At 35.8% G+C, this 18,866-nt stretch overlaps 3 protein-coding genes across 3 annotated transcripts; 1 reads left to right on the top strand and 2 right to left on the bottom strand.

Moving 5' to 3' along the window:
• The first annotated feature begins 1,147 nt into the window (after nucleotides 1–1,147).
• On the top strand, nucleotides 1,148–10,228 carry LOC137743857 (ABC transporter G family member 31). The gene is made up of 24 exons (XM_068483792.1): nucleotides 1,148–1,476; nucleotides 2,167–2,287; nucleotides 2,483–2,571; nucleotides 2,903–2,987; nucleotides 3,518–3,680; nucleotides 3,814–3,890; nucleotides 4,041–4,185; nucleotides 4,514–4,815; nucleotides 4,894–5,175; nucleotides 5,448–5,764; nucleotides 5,849–6,009; nucleotides 6,121–6,224; nucleotides 6,325–6,481; nucleotides 6,563–6,629; nucleotides 6,778–6,862; nucleotides 7,008–7,340; nucleotides 7,436–7,726; nucleotides 7,828–7,911; nucleotides 8,014–8,147; nucleotides 8,295–8,522; nucleotides 9,018–9,189; nucleotides 9,280–9,367; nucleotides 9,526–9,692; nucleotides 9,819–10,228. Exons 1-24 carry the CDS (start codon nucleotides 1,148–1,150, stop codon nucleotides 10,083–10,085), a joined length of 4,248 nt encoding a protein of 1,415 aa, XP_068339893.1. The 3' UTR covers nucleotides 10,086–10,228.
• Nucleotides 10,229–11,193: 965 nt separating this feature from the next.
• Nucleotides 11,194–12,351, bottom strand: LOC137741604 ((S)-8-oxocitronellyl enol synthase CYC2-like). Its single transcript, XM_068481301.1, has one exon. It carries the CDS (start codon nucleotides 12,349–12,351, stop codon nucleotides 11,194–11,196), a length of 1,158 nt encoding a protein of 385 aa, XP_068337402.1.
• A 2,398-nt stretch (nucleotides 12,352–14,749) lies between these two features.
• Nucleotides 14,750–18,559, bottom strand: LOC137742245 (vacuolar cation/proton exchanger 3-like). The gene is made up of 11 exons (XM_068482062.1): nucleotides 18,162–18,559; nucleotides 17,967–18,034; nucleotides 17,699–17,727; nucleotides 17,386–17,582; nucleotides 17,046–17,258; nucleotides 16,712–16,831; nucleotides 16,446–16,562; nucleotides 16,274–16,327; nucleotides 15,767–15,883; nucleotides 15,537–15,627; nucleotides 14,750–15,191 (listed from the first exon to the last, which is right to left on the bottom strand). Exons 1-11 carry the CDS (start codon nucleotides 18,450–18,452, stop codon nucleotides 15,127–15,129), a joined length of 1,362 nt encoding a protein of 453 aa, XP_068338163.1. The 5' UTR covers nucleotides 18,453–18,559; the 3' UTR covers nucleotides 14,750–15,126.
• Nucleotides 18,560–18,866: the final 307 nt, after the last annotated feature.

Consider the following 18,866-nt stretch of genomic DNA (forward strand, 5'->3'; position numbering starts at 1 on the left):
TTAAACTGTGCTGCATAGTAATACGACGATGTTTATTTTTTAGGTTGGAATAAAAATATTGATTTAACATTATGGTTTACAATTATGAATAATTCGATGAGAATTGTTAATCTCCACCACTTAAGCAGATGAGACTTGACGAAAATAATAAATCAATAATGTTATGAGACAGATTGGTACATTTTAAAAGATTAGTGAGGCTTGTAATTAAATTTAAAGTTAATGAGGCAAACAGTAAGAAAATCCTAAGTTCATCGCGACCAGAGATGTTTTCATGAATTTAATATACAAGTTGGTACATTATGGGTCAATGTTTCGTGATACAAGCGAATGAGCACTAGAAAATATACTCATTCTCCACTTACATTATGGTAATAAATAGTGTCTGAACTTGTGTTTCGATTACATTAAAAACTTGGAACATTACTAACGATTTCCAAGGAAACTATTATGTTTCTTGCAACAAACACACCCACATATTGCTTTTTCAAGAAAGTAATTACACATAATTTGCAGAGGAGAAATATTAAGGAGACTTACTGAAAAGTGGGACTCTTCATATATTTTTTTCCATCTCATGTTTTTGGCATAATATTTTATAATATTAGTACAAAAATTAACATTAAACTGTGAGCTGTCATAGAGTTTTCGGAAAGATATTCCCTTAGCATTTCTCTTTGCATATAGACTACAACTAGACCGTAGTACTAAGTAGACACTCAACTAATTAATTACAAACTAATTAAAATCGATTTTAATTTGTATTTCCAGAAAAGAAATTAAAATCGATTTTAATTTGTATCCTTCCCAAAACGAACCCCAAACTTCTAGAACGAAAGCTGTTCCAATCGCATCGCGTTTCCTCCTCCAGAAACGAAAACGCCGAGGGCAAAATCAGAAACACGCAGTCTTGAAAATTCGCGGGGCTTTTAGTCCAAATATAAAATGACCATAATACCCCCACAGCTCAGATTACTCGTGCATGCCGATGAGTTCCCAACAGTCCTCATTTCTCTCCAAGTCTGTTAGGATTTCTGGTTAAATCAAAACTCTCGGAAGTAAAAGATCCCTAAAAAAAAATTAACAGAGAGAGAGAGGGTGAGTGATCGGACGGTCGAGATCGACCGGAGGTGGTGAGCCAGAAACAATGGCGGCGGCGTCGAACGGGAGCGAGTACTTCGAGATAGAGGCGGGGAACGAGTCGTTCGCTCGGCCTTCGAATGCCGAGTCGGTGGCGGAGGACGAGGAGGAGCTGATGTGGGCGGCGATCGGGAGGTTGCCGTCCCAGAGGCGGTCGAACACGGCGCTGGTGAGGAAGAGGGAGTCCGATGAAAGAAGCGGTGGCGAAAAGGTGGAGACGGTCGACGTGAGGAAGCTGGATCGGTTCAATCGGGAGCTCGTCGTCAAAAAAGCGTTGGCCACTAACGATCAAGATAACTATCTCTTGCTCTCCGCTGTTAAAGAGCGTCTCGATAAGTACGAACGGCCATTTTCTCTCTCTCTCTCTCTCTCTCTCTAACTCCTATTTCTCTCTCTAGTTCGTGGATTTGGTGTATGGTTGAAGATCACAAAAGAAATATGGGTTTAGGTTAATTTTCAGATTTTCTTTTTCTTTTTCTTTTTCAAAACAAAAGGGAAAACTTGAGAAAAAAAGGAGTGATTTTTTCTTGCATGCATGTGCGTGGCGGTGGGACCCGCATATATCGGAAGCATCAGAGTATGAACATGCTTAAAATTTTCGTTATGTTTCATTGTCAAAAACACTTTTACGAATAAAAACATGAACAATATAGACAGTTCAGAGACATTGAATTTTCATCTGTAATCATATCTTTGAAGAAATTTTCATTAACATTATCAGTTGTTAGGAGCTACGTTAATTAAGTATGTAATTTCTGTAAAACTGTTTGCACAATACCATATGTGTGGGTTTTTTCTCTTGGTTTTAATCAAATATATTGCAATTATTTCTGTTTTTAACATAAAGCAAATCCAACTGCGAATACAAATTAAATTACCAAATTTGGGATGCATGCTTAATTTCTTTATACTAATTTGAAGCCGAAGCTTCATCAAATGCTGGTTAATTTCTTTATATGGTTAGTAATGTTGTTTACCTTTAATTTGTTTGTCTGAATTTATTTGTTCTTGTTGTGTTAATTGAAGAGTGGGATTGGAGGTCGCAAAGGTTGAAGTACGGTATGATAATCTGAAAGTGGTGGCAAACGTTCAGACTGGATCAAGAGCCTTGCCTACTCTAATCAACTATACTCGTAATGCTTTAGAGGTATGTAATTAAATAATTATCTGAGAAAGCTCAATTATCATTTTTTCCCTTGCAAAATGACATATCTTAGGAGATGAGGATGAGGTAGTTTCGGATCCGAAACGTATGTGTAGAAATCTAACATTGTATCCACTAAGATATTAAACCACATGCAAAATGATATATCTTATAGTGCTACTATATATTTGAATGCAGGGTATTTTAACTGGTTTGAGGATATTTCGACCTAAGAGACATTCTTTAACCATTTTGAACAACATTAGAGGCGTTGTTAAACCCGGAAGGTAATTTTTGTTTTCGTGTTAGAAGTACCTTTTTTAATTGATTTAGAAGTAAAAAAAATATGTTTAGTTTAAATGCAATTTAATTTATTTTTAAATTCACTACTATCATGTGTTGTGTAACCATATATCAGCATACAAGTGTAATTTATTTAAGGGAGTTTTAACGAAACACTTCCAGTACTGTTCACTTTTAACGAAAAACTATATTTTCACCTTTATCGGGTACTATTCACTACACATTTATTTGTCATTTTTCATTAAAACTAAAAATTTTTTGAACTTTTAATTAGTTTTCTTTTTATTTAATGCATATGTTGTTTTCCTTTTGTAGGATGACATTGCTTTTAGGTCCTCCAGGTTCTGGAAAATCCACTTTGCTTTTGGCTCTTGCAGGAAAACTTGACCCCAACTTAAAGGTCAGTAATTAGTAGTTGTTTATATTTCCTTTTTTAGCAAAAAAAATTTTTTATCACAAGCTGTAATTTGTGTGTAAATTTGTAAATCATCTTTCCTTTTCAGTTTACTTCTATGTATGTATATGGTTTTGGTCACTTTCCTTTTTAGAAGTTCTTCGAACGCTCTTCACCAATTCAACTACAACCACTTGTTCAACATTTGAAAAATACTAAAAAGATCGTTACGCTTTCATTCAATATATTTATATGATCCATTCTTCTCTTCACCCTATTAATTGATGAGAGGATATCCCTTATTGAGAATGTTAAGCATACTGCATTGCAATGTAAAACATTTCGGGCCTCATTTGTTATCGATAAATTGATTTTCGATTGGATTCTATGTAGTATCGGAACAATTCACGCTACACATGCGAAGAAGCGTGTTGATTCTCACATAAGAAATATGTGCTAAAAAATATAATGTCTCGGTTTAACTCACATGCACAGCGTTATACACCCTTTTTAACACTTTGGGATTTTCTTTTCAGAAAAGCGGTACCATTACCTACAATGGCCATAAGCTCAACGAGTTTTGCGTTCAAAGAACTGCAGCTTACATCAGCCAAACAGATAATCATATTGGAGAACTGACCGTAAGAGAAACATTGGATTTTGCAGCTAGATGTCAAGGTGCAAGCGAAGGCTTTGCAGGTGTGTTCCTGTTAATTGCAATTTTGTTACATTCAATGTGTAGATATTCTTAATTTCAGCAATTGCGTTCATGTTCTCAATCGAGTACTGTTAATATTCTTCTGCTGTTTTTGTCAATTGTTTTATGCTGTAGCATACATGAACGATTTGGTACGGTTAGAGAGGGAAAGGAACATAAGGCCGGATCCAGAAATTGATGCATATATGAAGGTTTGTTATTATAATTTGGTTTTGACACCAGAAGAAAAAATAAAAAATAAAAAATTGAATTTTGGATTCTGCAATTGTTTTAGTACTAAAGGTTTTGTTTTATTTTTCCGTACGTGTTCTTTGTAATGAATTTGAATCCACAATCCACAGGCATCATCTGTTGGCGGTAAAAAGCACAGTGTTTCAACAGATTATGTATTGAAAGTGCTCGGTCTTGATGTATGTTCAGAGACAATTGTTGGAAACGAAATGGTAAGAGGCGTATCAGGTGGACAGAGGAAAAGGGTCACCACAGGTATCTCTCGCACTCGCTGTCATGAATTTAATTGTATTCTTTAACCATGTTAATGTTTGTAAACATAATTTTGAAGAGACTGATGTTTAATGCATTTGGAGTACGGCTGAATGGTTATGTTTAACTTTTTGGCTGGAGAAGTTTTATTTTGTTTAAGCTCTTAGAGCATTTCTAACTGATTACATCCAAGATCAATATGATTTGTTGTTTTTATTTTTAAGAACGTAAAACATCTTTTATTTACAAATGTAGGAATTCTTAACTGATTTCGGTTGCCTTTGTGACTTTCCCTTTATCCAATTGTAAAAATTAAGCTAATGTTTTGCAGGAGAAATGGCTGTTGGCCCAAGAAAAGCCCTATTTATGGATGAAATTTCTACCGGACTTGATAGTTCTACTACATTCCAAATTGTAAAATGCACTCGGAACTTTGTTCATCTAATGGATGCAACAATACTAATGGCTCTTCTTCAGCCTGCGCCCGAGACATTTGATCTCTTTGATGATCTGGTGCTGTTATCAGAAGGGCATGTGGTTTATCATGGTCCCAGAGCCCAAGTATTGGAATTCTTCGAGTCATTAGGCTTTCGTCTACCCCCACGCAAGGGAGTTGCAGATTTTCTTCAAGAGGTATATATAATTTTAAAAGAACAAGATGATTTCATCTTTTTAGGCTGCTTGCATTGGTATAACTTGTTTTATTTCCAGGTGACTTCTAAAAAGGACCAATCTCAGTATTGGGCTGATAAATCGAAACCATACGTGTACCTTTCTGTTCCACAAATTGCTGAAGCCTTCAGAAATTCCAAATTTGGAAGGACTCTGGAGTCTGAGCTTTCGGATCCATATGATAAGTCTAATACTCATCCTGCAGCGTTGGCAAAATCAAAATATGCAGTCTCAAGATGGGAACTTTGTAAAGCATGCTTTTCACGAGAAATCCTGTTGATCAGCAGGCATAAGTTTCTTTATATATTTAGGACGTGCCAGGTACACTTTACTCTGTCACTTCTCGTACCCATCTTTCGAATCTTGATTTTAAAACTGTGTATCATTGCCTGTCTACAATTAGTCTCTTACTGGGTATCTATATCATTGTCAACAGGGTAGCCATATGTTTGTAGTTAGATAAATTGTTTTTATCAATTGGGAGTTGACTTGATATATAACCTTCTAACAAATGAAGATATAAAGTGCTATTTGAAATTTGAAAATTTCTATTTTTAGCAGATTCTTATCCGAGTTCTCTATGTCTCTTAAAGGTTGCATTTGTTGGATTTGTTACATGCACAATGTTTCTGCGAACAAGACTGCACCCGACAGATGAGGGACATGGAGAACTTTATCTTTCTTGCTTGTTTTTTGGGCTGGTGCACATGATGTTTAATGGATTTTCTGAGCTGCCTCTTATGATATCTCGGCTCCCAGTCTTTTACAAGCAAAGGGACAATTTCTTTCATCCTGCGTGGGCATGGTCTGTCGTGAGTTGGCTTTTGCGTATTCCTTACTCCATTATTGAAGCTGTTGTATGGTCTTGTGTTGTGTACTACACTGTTGGTTTTGCTCCTGCTGCTGGAAGGTATTCTCTGTTTACTCATACGCTCAAAGATGCTCAAATTCTTACAGTTTGTCCAATACTCATCACTTTTCATAAATATTTCAGGTTTTTTCGTTTCATGCTTTTACTGTTCTCAGTGCACCAAATGGCTTTGGGTCTCTTTCGGTTCATGGCTTCTATTACGCGAGATATGGTCATTGCCAATACATTTGGATCAGCTGCGCTACTAATTATATTCTTGCTGGGTGGATTCATCATTCCGAAAGGTATTAAAATCTTCTGTTTGATTCAGAGATTAGTTATTGTTAGAATTTAACACACAAGGGTTTTTTATATTTTGTTTTTTATTTTGATAATTTGGCTGTTTATTTCTTCAGCAAGCATTAAGCCATGGTGGGTTTGGGCCTTTTGGGTATCACCACTATCTTATGGGCAACGAGCTATGTCCGTAAACGAATTTGCTGCTACAAGGTGGATGAAGGTATGCTCTTCAGCTTTATGGTTAACTTTGGATCAGTACATTCTTTTGTTCGGCTTCATATAGATTAATTTTACTGGTTCTGGACACTCGTACTTTGCAGAAATCTTCTGTTAATGATGACACAATTGGGTACAATATTCTTCACTCACACAGCTTACCAACTGGTGATCATTGGTATTGGATTGGAGTTGGTACCTTATTGCTTTATGCCATACTTTTCAATGGCCTTGTGACTATGGCCTTGCTTTACCTAAATCGTAAGTTTAAACAAAGGTTTGTGTGTTTTTATGTGTTCATATTTGTTTTAAATGATCTCTGAAGGTTATCGTTATTGACAGCACTTAGGAAGAACCAGACAGTGGTTCCAGTTGACAACACAGAAGGGAGCCCTGCTGCAGATGGTCAGTCTCCAAATCTGCTAAGTGATCGTTTATAATTTGATATTTAATTGGTACCAGGTTTGTTGTAATATTTGTGATCAGAAAAAATATCTCTCAAAAAATAAATTTGATTATGCAGTGGCTGAATCAAAGCCAACATCGACTGAAACTAGCAGCCCCAAAAAGGGAATGATCTTACCGTTTCAGCCATTGACAATGACTTTCCATAATGTTAATTACTTTGTTGACATGCCAAAGGTCTGTTGCCTTGGTGCTTTTGATTTTCTTTTGTTCTTTTATTCTTTAAACATATGTGATGCGAACTAGTTAATAGAACGTCACGTTTTTGTAGTGGATTTGGATATTCTAGCTGATGCAAGCTGAGGGATGTTTGAACTTTTAGGAAATGAAGTCGCAAGGAATACCAGAAAATAAGTTACAACTCTTGGCGAATGTGAGTGGAGTATTTTCACCAGGCGTTCTTACTGCTTTAGTTGGGTCTAGTGGAGCTGGTAAGACCACTTTGATGGATGTCCTTGCTGGTAGGAAAACTGGAGGATACATTGAAGGAGATATCAGAATATCTGGTTACCCAAAAGAGCAACGTACTTTTGCCAGAATATCGGGATATGTTGAGCAAAATGACATACATTCTCCTCAAGTTACAGTTGAGGAATCCCTGCTGTTTTCTTCTTCTCTTCGCCTGCCAAAGGAAGTCAGCAAAGAGAAAAGACTTGTGAGCTATCATACTTCTTCAGATATTTATGTTCACTTTGTCTTTCCTAATCTTTCCAGTTTGTTTTTGACGCAACTGTACTACTTTCATTTCAGGAATTTGTTGAAGAAGTAATGAGATTAGTAGAGCTTGATCCTCTAAGGCATGCTTTGGTCGGCATGCCTGGCAGTTCAGGCTTATCAACAGAGCAAAGAAAACGCCTGACAATCGCTGTGGAGCTTGTTGCAAATCCTTCAATTATCTTTATGGATGAACCTACATCAGGACTCGATGCAAGGGCAGCAGCCATTGTGATGCGGACTGTTCGTAATACTGTTGATACAGGAAGAACGGTTGTCTGTACTATACATCAACCAAGTATTGATATATTTGAGGCATTCGATGAGGTTGGTTAGATCATTGACTAACACCCGACAGAAAGCTTTCGTATAAGAACCAAGGGTCATGCACTGTCTTCTTCTAATTGTGAATTTGATTTGATACGCAGCTTCTTCTTATGAAACGAGGGGGGCAAGTTATATATGGAGGAAAGCTTGGTTTGCACTCGCAGACAATGATAAATTATTTTCAGGTAACATTTTAATAACCTGTTTGTATACTTAATCCTTAATCTAATCAGTCCACTCATTATCGTGTCAAGCAAAATAATATACTGGTTCATTTTCTTCTGCAGGGAATCAATGGAATCACTCCAATTCCCAGAGGGTACAATCCAGCAACCTGGATGCTTGAGGTTACTACACCTGCTTGTGAAGAGAGAATTGGTAAAGACTTTGCAAACGTTTACAGAATTTCAGACCAATACAGGTATTCAATTTCATGTTACGTTTGTAATGCGACTGAGACTTGTGCTGATTCTATCTACTTCCTTATTCTTTGTTGTCAATGGGAACTAATCCTTACAATTATTTTGTCATAATATTATTTAACAAATTTCTTTACATCTTGCTTCAGGGAGGTAGAAGAGTCCATCAAACAATTTAGTATTCCTCCAGCTGGTTCAGAACCACTGAAGTTTGCATCGACATATTCTCAAACTACAATGTCGCAGTTTTTGATCTGCTTATGGAAACAAAATCTTGTATATTGGAGAAGTCCACATTATAATGCCATGAGGTTGATTTTTACAACGATCAGTGCACTGGTATTTGGTTCTGCATTTTGGAATGTTGGTACAAAAAGGTACACCTCATCTCTATTGTAGTAAGTTTTGAAATTTGGTTGCATTTCGAGCTCACATTGCTCTAATTGCGCACTATTCACTGGCATGCTGAATTGTCTGGCTATATCTCATAGTTTCAATTCTCTACGTACATTCTCAAAGCAGACTCGATGGAATAACTAATTACAGATGAATTTAGGGCTATATCTTAGATCTTAAAGAGCAACATCAACTACTTGGGCAGCCAAATGCTTTGGCATTGGTAACCACCCTTGGGAAGTATTTAAATCTTGAATCTTTCTATGAATATACGAGTGTTGGAATTGAGTGAGAACATATTACAGTTTCCGTGATATGAAGACAAAGACTTAAGAATTGCTAGGGTTTTAACTTTGCATCTCACCTATGACATGTGGTATATGCATCCTCACACTAGAACATGATGGCAAAAGTATTTTACCCCTTATTGCAATTCTTAACGAAGTTATGAATCATTCCACCAATATGTTCCATAGGGACTCACCTCAAGCGCTAATGACGGTTATGGGAGCTCTTTATGCTGCTTGCTTGTTTCTTGGGGTCAATAACGCTTCTTCAGTGCAACCAATTGTTTCAATTGAGAGGGCAGTATTCTATCGAGAGAAAGCAGCCGGGATGTATTCTCCATTATCTTATGCAGCAGCACAGGTAAGTTGCCATACTATAACGAAAATGTTTGAAAATTTTAATCTAGGAAAGAACAGGCGGTAATTATCTTATTTGCCTTCTCGACTGCAGGGCCTTGTCGAGATCCCATACATTGCTGTGCAGACAATAGTATACGGTGTAATCACATACTTCATGGTTCATTTTGAAAGGACGCTTAGTAAGATCCCTAATTTTCCTTCGAAAACACTTGTTATTTGGAATTGGTCTTTTCATTAACTGTGATATTATCATTTGTTTGACTACAGTATTATTTTCTAAATTCACAAGTGCACACTGTAACTGAAAATTCAAATTCTGTTTGGTTATGTGTTGTAGGAAAGTTTTTGCTCTATATTGTGTTCATGTTCCTCACATTCACCTACTTTACCTTCTATGGTATGGCGGCTGTTGGTCTCACACCTTCTCAACATCTTGCGGCTGTCGTCTCCTCTGCTTTCTACTCTTTGTGGAATCTCCTCTCGGGTTTTCTTGTCCCAAAGCCGGTGAGTAATATGCTTAAAATCGCGGCATGTCTAGTTCATTATTCAATGTCTCGACCTTTGTTTCAAAAAACCAATCATTTTTCACTCATTAACTAACCTTTGGTTTTTGTACAAATTTCATTTCAGCATATCCCGGGATGGTGGATGTGGTTTTACTACATCTGTCCAGTGGCATGGACCCTTCGAGGTATTATCACCTCGCAACTTGGTGATGTGGAGACCACGATGAAAGGACCTACGTTTCAGGGCACCGTGAAAGAGTACTTGGAGGTCAATCTTGGTTATGGCCCTGGGATGATTGGGGTTTCAGTCGCCGTGCTTGTTTGCTTTTGCCTCCTTTTCTTCAGCGTCTTTGCACTCTCAGTGAAGTTACTCAACTTTCAGAAAAGATGAGTCGAGGGTTCAGTTCTTCCAACTTCATGATCTTCCCGCGTTTCAGAATCTTGAAAAACGATCCATCATCCATGTCATGAGTAAGAGACTAAGTTCCACATCAAAGTTGTCGGAGAAATCAAAGCTCAAGTGGCAGAGCCTTCGCTTACAACGCCATCTACTGGTCAACAAAATCATAAATTTTCCCTTCTCACTATGGAGAAATTTATATATGAATTAGCAGTCCCAATTTAACAGTTGAACTCTATAAGCAGGGAGAAGTACATAGACTGCTGTCTACCTATACATTCTATTGTCGATTAACTGTTCGATTTGAGAATATTAATAAGAATAGACAATGCAATGTTTTCATGGCGCCTTCGTTTTCCTTTTTCAAATTTTGGAATACTGATATACTATCCTTTAACAAGTGATTGCTTGAGATTATTGTGTCTACAGTTGAGTTGTAACCTTGTTTCACAGAGATATCATCAGACGGAGGACGTTAAAGGACTGACCTAGGATGTTGTGGGATTTTCTTTACAGAGATTCGGAACAGGAAGGTAGTCAAGCAGAAGTGAGAGGAAAATAGCGTCAAGCTGCCACCAAGCAAAGGCATCATAAGGTAACACAATTTCTTTCTTGTGTCGATAGTCGATAGTCGATAATGTATATACAGATTGCACGAATTACCTAGTTGACAATATGAAAAAGATAACATTAAAACCAAATTTATAGAAGCAGATGCTAACCATGTGAAATCCAGCACACGAATAGGACGTGTGTTGAATATGAAACTTAGGAAGTATGTACGTAGAGCTTGTAGTTCAAGCGGTTAACACATTTACCCTCGAGACCATAGGTTCAATTTCCGCTCCCTCGCCATCAGTTGGATAATAAAAAAATTTTAAAAAGGCAGTGCAGGCTGCCCCCTCCCTTTGCTGTTAAAGTGAGGCTGGGGACAAGATGAGTAAAAATAGGAGGAGACAAAAACACCCTGTATGATCATAAATTAAGGAACAAGAAATAATGTAGTCAACAAAAACATGTACAGGAGGAGTTTGTGGAGCTCCACATTCTCCACAAATTACTGGAACAAATTTAACCAAAAGTGAAAAGTTCATATGCTTTAAGGTATTAACTTTTCATCTCTCATACAATCTATCCAGTACAAGATTGAATCCAGTGTCTTATACCTCACAGCAAAACCTAGTCGATCAACTTTGTTTCGGGTTCCCAGTAGCTTAAACGGACAACGAAACAAGAGGTCCAAGAATTCCCAATTGGCCAAATTTTCCATCTCAGTTTGAATCAGTCCTTTCTCTGCTACAATTTCTTTCCAAACCTCTTTCTTGTCAGACATGGATTTCGAATACCAGAAATCATCCGAAAATGCACTTTCGTGTACTACTACTCCGAATTTCTCTCCAAGAGCCGTCCAGATCTCCTTCCATGTAAAACTTGGCCCATTGATTGCATTGTATGACTGACCATCAGTGGAATGCGAGTATAAATCAACATCGGTTGCTGCCCAAATGTGCTGTTGAGCTACTAGCCTTGCATCCGAGCCATCGATACAAGTCTTTTCCCAACACCTTTTTGTCCCTCCAAACACAAAAGGCAGATTCAAATGCTTACAAATGGTTCCGTAAACACATAAACTCCCCATAAAATTGTACACAGTCCTACGAGAACTACCAATTAACAAACCAGGCCTGTGTACCGACCAAGCTACCTTACCAACCAGCCTCTCCTTTAGCAAGTCTTCTAGGACATAGTAAAAGTTGCACCCTTTATCCACTCTCGGGCAATCTTCATCGTAGTACCGAGCTTCTGCTTCATCATCGAAAGGCCCTTGCAACGACACGTAATGCTTCATCCCTGTCTGGAGAGAAACATGCTTCAATGCCTTGGCTTTCGGAACAATGGCATCCAATGCATTCGACATCATGGCCTTATTCTGCTCACAACACTCAACGCTATCCAACTGGTATTGGCTTGCCCAGGTGAGCCAAAACACATGAGTAACATCTTGCAACAGTGAGAGCCGTTCTTCGGTTTCCGAACGGTTTAGCAGATCACATTGGATGAAATAGAAGTTTGAAGAACGTTGATCAATAGGCGGCATGATCTCCGGATTACGAGCTATGCCGTAAACCTTCCATTTGGGTTTTGTGACCAGCTCTCTGGCCAGCACCTTCCCAACTAGCCCGGTGACCCCGAAAATGGCTGCTACATGTTCAATGCCATTGCCATCCTCTGGGTTTTCAGTTTCTTCAGCTGCCATTAACACAATTAAGAAAGAGCAAGGTAGTTCCTGGATTGATATATGGAAGAATATATGGAGGAATAATATGGCCTTTATGTACAAATACAAATATAAAAGTCAAATTCTGATTCTAATCCTATAAAGCCGTGATCCACACAATACATGGAATACCCTTTCCTAGTTTAGACAAATACAATACATGCTCACTTCAAATCAACAACTAGTTTGGGAAACTTTTATGGTATCGGAAACATAAACAACGTGATACTTTTTCACGTATTATAATAAGGGTGGACGACACTGTTTATAAGTTTCGGAAGAGTATATTAATAACAAATAAATTCATGTGTTATATTAATTTGAGTAAAATAATAATGTTACGTAATGTGTTGAAGATGAATTGAAAAATTGGAAAACTAATGAAAATGACTTGAAAACTTTGAGTTTTAACTATAATAACAAAATAAAGAGTAAAGTGAATAGTATCAGAATTAACTTTTTAGTATAAAAATATAATTTTTCGTTAAAATGAATAGTACCCAGAGTTTTTTTGTTAAAATTTCCATAAAAAATTGCTAGAAATAGTGTCCCCTTCTTTTGAGGATTGCTGGCACAATTCTTTGCGGCGTCAAAGCCTATTAGATGGCAAGTATGCCGGCAGAATGTGACCATTGCCGTTGTATTGCGGGCTTTATGGTTACATTATGGTTTAAAATACAATATTGAGTGGTTTTGTGTTATTTAAGTTGTCCATATATTTGTGGCTGATAAATTTAAGGGAAAAGTAATGAAAATAGTTTGAAAATTCTGAATTTTAACGATAAGGACAAAATAAAGGGTAAAGTAAATAGTATCAATGTTGACTTCTTAATATAAAAATGTGATTTTTCGTCAAAATAAATAGTACCAAGAGTTTTTTTATTAAAGTTTCCTAAATTTAATGGTAGACATCACTTATCCCATATTCACAATAAGAGTTCGACTTTTATTTGAGAAAAAAGGATTCGAACTTTCAATCTTCCTCTTTACAAAGATGTTTCTATACTATTCTCGAAATATAACAATATTGAGGGATCCACATGACATAGGTCTCTGTGTACACAATTGCCCACAACTTTCCTTATTGTTACACATGAAATTGTCTAATGTTTTGTCGATATTCTGTTTTAGTATGGCCACTACGTAAGAGCAATTAGCCATTGTGAGGCCTGAGTTTCATCTTATGCTCAGAAGGAAAAATTCGTAAATTCATCGTTGTATGCAAACAACTTAACAAGGCTAAGACCAAAGTTAAGGACAAAACTTTGCAAGTGATAACTAAACTGTATTACATATACAAAGGGTAACTCAATATAGCATGCAGAGAAATATTAAGGTGACTCTCTGAAAAGTAGAATTCTCTGTCACCTTATAATTTAACGTTAATTTTCGTGCAAACATTATAAAATAATATTGTGCCAAAAAAATGAGGTGACAAAGAGTCTATAGAGAATCTCACTTTAAGAGAATCTCCTTAGCATTTTTCTAGCATGTGTTATATTTAGTTGGTGTTGTGAAGGTAGCTTGGAGACACAAGAATAAAGCATGTAAAATTGGAAACTTTAACGAAAAGTTTCCGGTATTGTTCATTTTAACAAAAAACCACATATTTACACTAAAAAGTCAATCTTGATACTATTCACTTTACCCTTTATTTTATCATTATCATTAAAACTCAAAATTTTCAAAACATTTTCAAACAGTTTCCTTATAAAATTACCATCACTTTGGAGACCAAAGCCCTTCGTTGGGAAGCAATCTCCACAACTTTCTTGAAGTGGTAGCAAAGTTAGAACACAAAATTGGTAGGACATGCATGCACTACTTTGAATTATTTTATCATATATTTTGCTATGGTAATGGTGCCATACATTTTGCTATGGTAACGGTGCCATAGATAAAATAAAAATACACAATTAATGACCATTTGTTTTTCATTTTTTCCTTCTCCACAATTTTATTTATCTATGATTTTTATATTGAATAAATCTAGAAAAATTAGAAACAAAAAAATAAAGAATAAGATTGTCTCCTCTTTGAATTCTCCTTTATTTATATTTGAAAAGTCACGATTAAGTTATACCAACATCTTATATGGACTTCTTTATAGAGAGATAGACAAAGATAAAAGTGAGTGAGAGAGAGAGTGGGAGGAAGAGATGTTTCAGTGTATCGGGAACACGGTTTGGTATACCAAATGTAATAATAGAATTGGTTAGAAACATTAAAAAAAAAGTTCAACCAATTGTATCATGACACGTGATGTACCGAGCTATGTTCTCGTCACCCTAAAAAAATTCTCAAGGGAAGAAGAGGGGAGAGGATTTGGATGGGAGATAACTCTACTCCCAAAAATAAATAAAGATATGCAGAAATGATTCACGTTTGTCAAACTTAAGACATTTCATAATATTTATAAAATGTTGAACTCTAAAATGAAGAATCTTTTTATTTCCATGATATTATTGTAATTAGAAAAAGATGGAAACTGCCCCTTCATGTGCAGAGTCCACACTGAAATTTTTGTCCTCTGCTTAAATCAAATTCATGCAATTTCCCGCTAGTTTAACCAAAATGAAGCAAATTAAAACCTTATGAAATAGACATGAGAGCAGAAGTTATATACAAACATCTTCAGAGGGAAACTTCCCCTTCATGTCCAAGTGCAGAGTCCACACTGTGAAATTTTTTTTCCAATGAACCAATAGGGTGACAAATGAATCTAAATCTCTTGATTTGGGATCCCACGATACTTCAAGCAAACAAGATTCCAGAGGATGGTTCATGCAGTGTTCCCAAATTGTCCACAATTGTCTCATCTGTCACGAAAATTCATAATATACTTATTAGTGCAATGAAATAAAGTTAGTTGATGGTCTTTAGTTAAGATTCAAAGTTTTTTCACGTCCCTTGATTCTCTTTTGATGATTCAATCCAAAGACTAGAAAAGCATGAGGTGTAAACGATGGTGCAAAAGTCATATACTTGTTGGATAAAACTATTCGCATGCCAAATTTTACCACTCACACTCTTCCTAATTTTTTGTCATTGATCTTCTTCAATTCATTTGATCCGATGGTGTGAGACATAAAAATAAGTATGTGGATAACACTACCCTACCTTTTTTTATGTCTAAAGTATATTACAACGATATAGCCACTTACTCGAGGGAATTTTGTCAACGAAAAAGCATGCGGCAATAACAATGTAGCATAGGAAAAGAATGACTCCTTTCATATAATGTGAAGTTCCATCCTGGAAAATAAGAGAATAGTTTAAATTTTTTAGCAAAAATTAAAGTAAAAGAACAGGAGAATGTATTTTCGTTACTACTAATTTACAAAATCCCCACAGAAAAGTGAGAAATATATAGAGGGTAGATTTAGGAGGAAACCTGCAATGTGAAGGCTGTGATGATTATGGTGAAAGCAAGAGAACCAGTTTCAAGGAGACTGAAATCAAGGTCCATTTGGACGCCCATTATCCATGCAACAATCACACTTAAAGGGATCTGAAAATGACAGGAAAATTTGGTTTCTTAGGAGAAGTTTGAAGAAATATTCTTTCGATTTTGTATATAGGTTTACTTAAATTAGGAGTAGTTAGGAAGTAATTTTAAAATGATTAAAGAGTGCTTTTAGAGAAAAATTTTCAGAATTTATTTACATTTTTAATAATTTGATTTCAAAAATATTTTCATCAAAAACTCTTTCAGCCATTTTAAAAGCACTTCCAAACTAGCCCATAGTCACTAGCCAATATTACAAAAGAATGAACAAAATCCACTCGATAGGATCTTAGGGCTTGTTTGTGCCTTTATAAAGACTAAAAGCACTTACAACAACATTGCTTGTGGGTCAGTTTTAAGTTTTTTTTTAGCTTAGATTTGTGATAATCTTACCACAAACATAGAAATTTGGGATGCAGAACCTAAAGCAACTCCCAAAGAAATATCCTGCATAAAAATCAGAAATTGATATTCAGATTAATTTCAGAACAATGTAATATCTAAAAGAATATTATCGAGTGATCTTTTAATGAACTTTTCGTTTTAATTTTTAGGTGTAACTTACCAACTTATTCTTGAGAGCAAAAATTATGGAACCAGCATGTTCAGCAGCATTCCCAACAATTGGTAGCAAAATAATGCTGATGAAGCTCACAGAAATTCCCCAAGAATTTGATGCAGCCTAATTGAATAAAAATGCATATAATTAGGGATTTACTGAGGAACTAATGCTTCAAAATTCATGATTATGGAATTTTAACCAAAATTATGAAAATCTGATCAAGTTTAGGGTTCTTAGAATAATGATCATGCATATCTAAATATATATACCTCGATCGTACCCACAACATACTCAGACAAGAGAGCTATGATAATTGTCATACCAACCAGCCAACTGAATGCACTCCAAAACCCTATCACTGCTATTTCTCCGTCTTCATCTTCATCTTCCTGCTTATATATCGCATTGGAACAAGTTATAGAGTTTTTTCATGTTCTAACAAAAGCGCTTTATCAAAAACACTTTGAAAATTTTAATAAAAACACAAGTGTTTTCTGGAAACACTTTTGGTTATTTGAAACCTTTTATAATCATTCTAAAAGTACTTCCAGATAAGCTCGCATATATGTTAATTATTGACAGTTAGTGCATATTATTAATCACCTCTTGTGACTCAAACAATTGCCGGTGGGTTTTTAACTGGAAGAAGATATAGGCGACATATGCCATGAGCATAAAAATGCTGCTTGTTCTTGACAACTGAAGAGTGTCGATGGCAAAGGGATTGTCCACCCCCGAGGCATATCTGAACATCAGTGGCAGCATGTGGCATAGTAAACCCAGCAATAAAAGTAGTGAATTCACATCAGCCTGCTTCTGTTAAATCCAAAAAGGAAAATGAAATTAACAAAAATTCTCCCATTAATTGGTTTTCTAAATTGTTGAATTGAAAGGGTTAATTTGTTGATAATTAAAGTTTTTATCAATTAATAATATTTCTTACTCTATCATATTTTTGTTCTTTTTTCAGGTTGGCCAAGCCTCCACAGAGAAGAGAGGTCCCAAGAACAAGGAGGAGGTTTGAAAGAATGGAACCCAAAAGGGAGTATTTCACAACATCTATTTTGTTTTGGCGAAGAGCAAATAATGCTATGATCATCTCTGTTGCGTTTCCACATGTTGCATTAAGAAGTCCTCCCACTGCAAATTAAATCAAAATTAATTAACCCCAACAATATATAGCATTAGTCCACATTGATTAAATATTGTTTAGTAATAATAATTGGATATTCTAATTAGAAGTGAGATCTATGTACCTGTTGGACCAGTGAAGTAAGCAATTTGCCTGGATTATTTAATTTGAGTAGACAAAATTGGAAGGAAAAAAAAAACAATGTTAGAAATTGTGTACATATATATCTGTATGTCATAATTTAGAGAACTGCTATTTGCACTTTGCTCTCTGAAAAATTCATCACGCTCTTTCTTAATGAAAAAAATATACGAAAGTAAAATGACTTTTTAGAATACTAATAACAGTTTTCTTCTATAAAATACTACTTTCTAATTAGCAAAACTGCTTACTCAGTAAGGAAGCTGACACGTTCAGCAAGTGGGGTGAGTCCCATCAAACTCAAAGCAAAAATCCAAGGCTGCATTGCACAATTAGAACAAATACAAATGAACATCAGAAACTAATTAATTTACAAAAGAAGGAAAAATCTCATACTTCTGATTAATTGTTCCAAATTAATTAATTAAATGAGAATATGCACTTACTCTCCCGAAGTGATAAAAATCAGCCAGAATTGCAAGGGGGATGGCTGGGAAGAGCACTGCAAGTTTGGTGCCAAGAACAACCTCATGCAAATTGTTGAGAATATTTCTAAGCATTTGGAATCGAACATTCGAAACAAGAATCGGGTCGGATTTTTTTCGTACAATCGAAGCTGACAAATTTTGTGGTGTTCTTGATCCATTGATCCACTGCTCTCTATTATTTCCTGAACCCTTGTTATAATCACTAATCCCATTCTCTATGTTGTTCAAAGCCTCCTGGGATTCTTCCATGATAGATATATCGATCAAAACAAAACCCTAAACCCTTCCACTTTCTTCACCGCGAATGAATGGAGTATTTGGAGGGTTGATGAACAGCAAATGAAGTAGTATCTCTCTTTCTTTCTCTGTTTGTTAAGAAACAATGGTTTCTACATATATAAATATAGGATAAGGCAACTTCCTGGAATTTTCTGAGTTTGTTTATATTCATGCATGAGTCTCCACGTACTTTAAAAAGACTGGACTCTCTCAGGAGTTACAAGCGGTGTAAGGTTGACAACAAAATAAATATGTGATACCCCTTAAAGCACACAGTTAGACATGCATTTATATAATTATTCATTTTGGACCAAAAAAACATAAATACATTCATATTAATCCAAATAAGGCAACATACAGACAAATAATATTTAATTTTCTAAC

The sequence above is a fragment of the Pyrus communis genome, chromosome 8, assembly GCF_963583255.1.
Source record: "Pyrus communis chromosome 8, drPyrComm1.1, whole genome shotgun sequence".
NCBI classification, from domain to species: Eukaryota; Viridiplantae; Streptophyta; class Magnoliopsida; order Rosales; family Rosaceae; genus Pyrus; species Pyrus communis.

Excerpts from the sequence above, each read along its gene's own strand:
- LOC137742245 (XM_068482062.1), bottom strand. The coding sequence starts at position 18,452 with ATGGAAGAATCCCAGGAGGCTTTGAACAACATAGAGAATGGGATTAGT. Across the intron at positions 17,728-17,966 it reads CGTGTCAGCTTCCTTACTGA|GCAAATTGCTTACTTCACTG; the intron begins GTAAGCAGTTTT and ends TAAATAATCCAG. Across the intron at positions 15,884-16,273 it reads CCCAAATTTCTATGTTTGTG|ATCCCTTTAAGTGTGATTGT; the intron begins GTAAGATTATCA and ends TGTCATTTTCAG.
- LOC137743857 (XM_068483792.1), top strand. The coding sequence starts at position 1,148 with ATGGCGGCGGCGTCGAACGGGAGCGAGTACTTCGAGATAGAGGCGGGG. Across the intron at positions 1,477-2,166 it reads GTTAAAGAGCGTCTCGATAA|AGTGGGATTGGAGGTCGCAA; the intron begins GTACGAACGGCC and ends TGTTAATTGAAG. Across the intron at positions 8,523-9,017 it reads TGGAATGTTGGTACAAAAAG|GGACTCACCTCAAGCGCTAA; the intron begins GTACACCTCATC and ends TATGTTCCATAG.
- LOC137741604 (XM_068481301.1), bottom strand. The coding sequence starts at position 12,351 with ATGGCAGCTGAAGAAACTGAAAACCCAGAGGATGGCAATGGCATTGAA.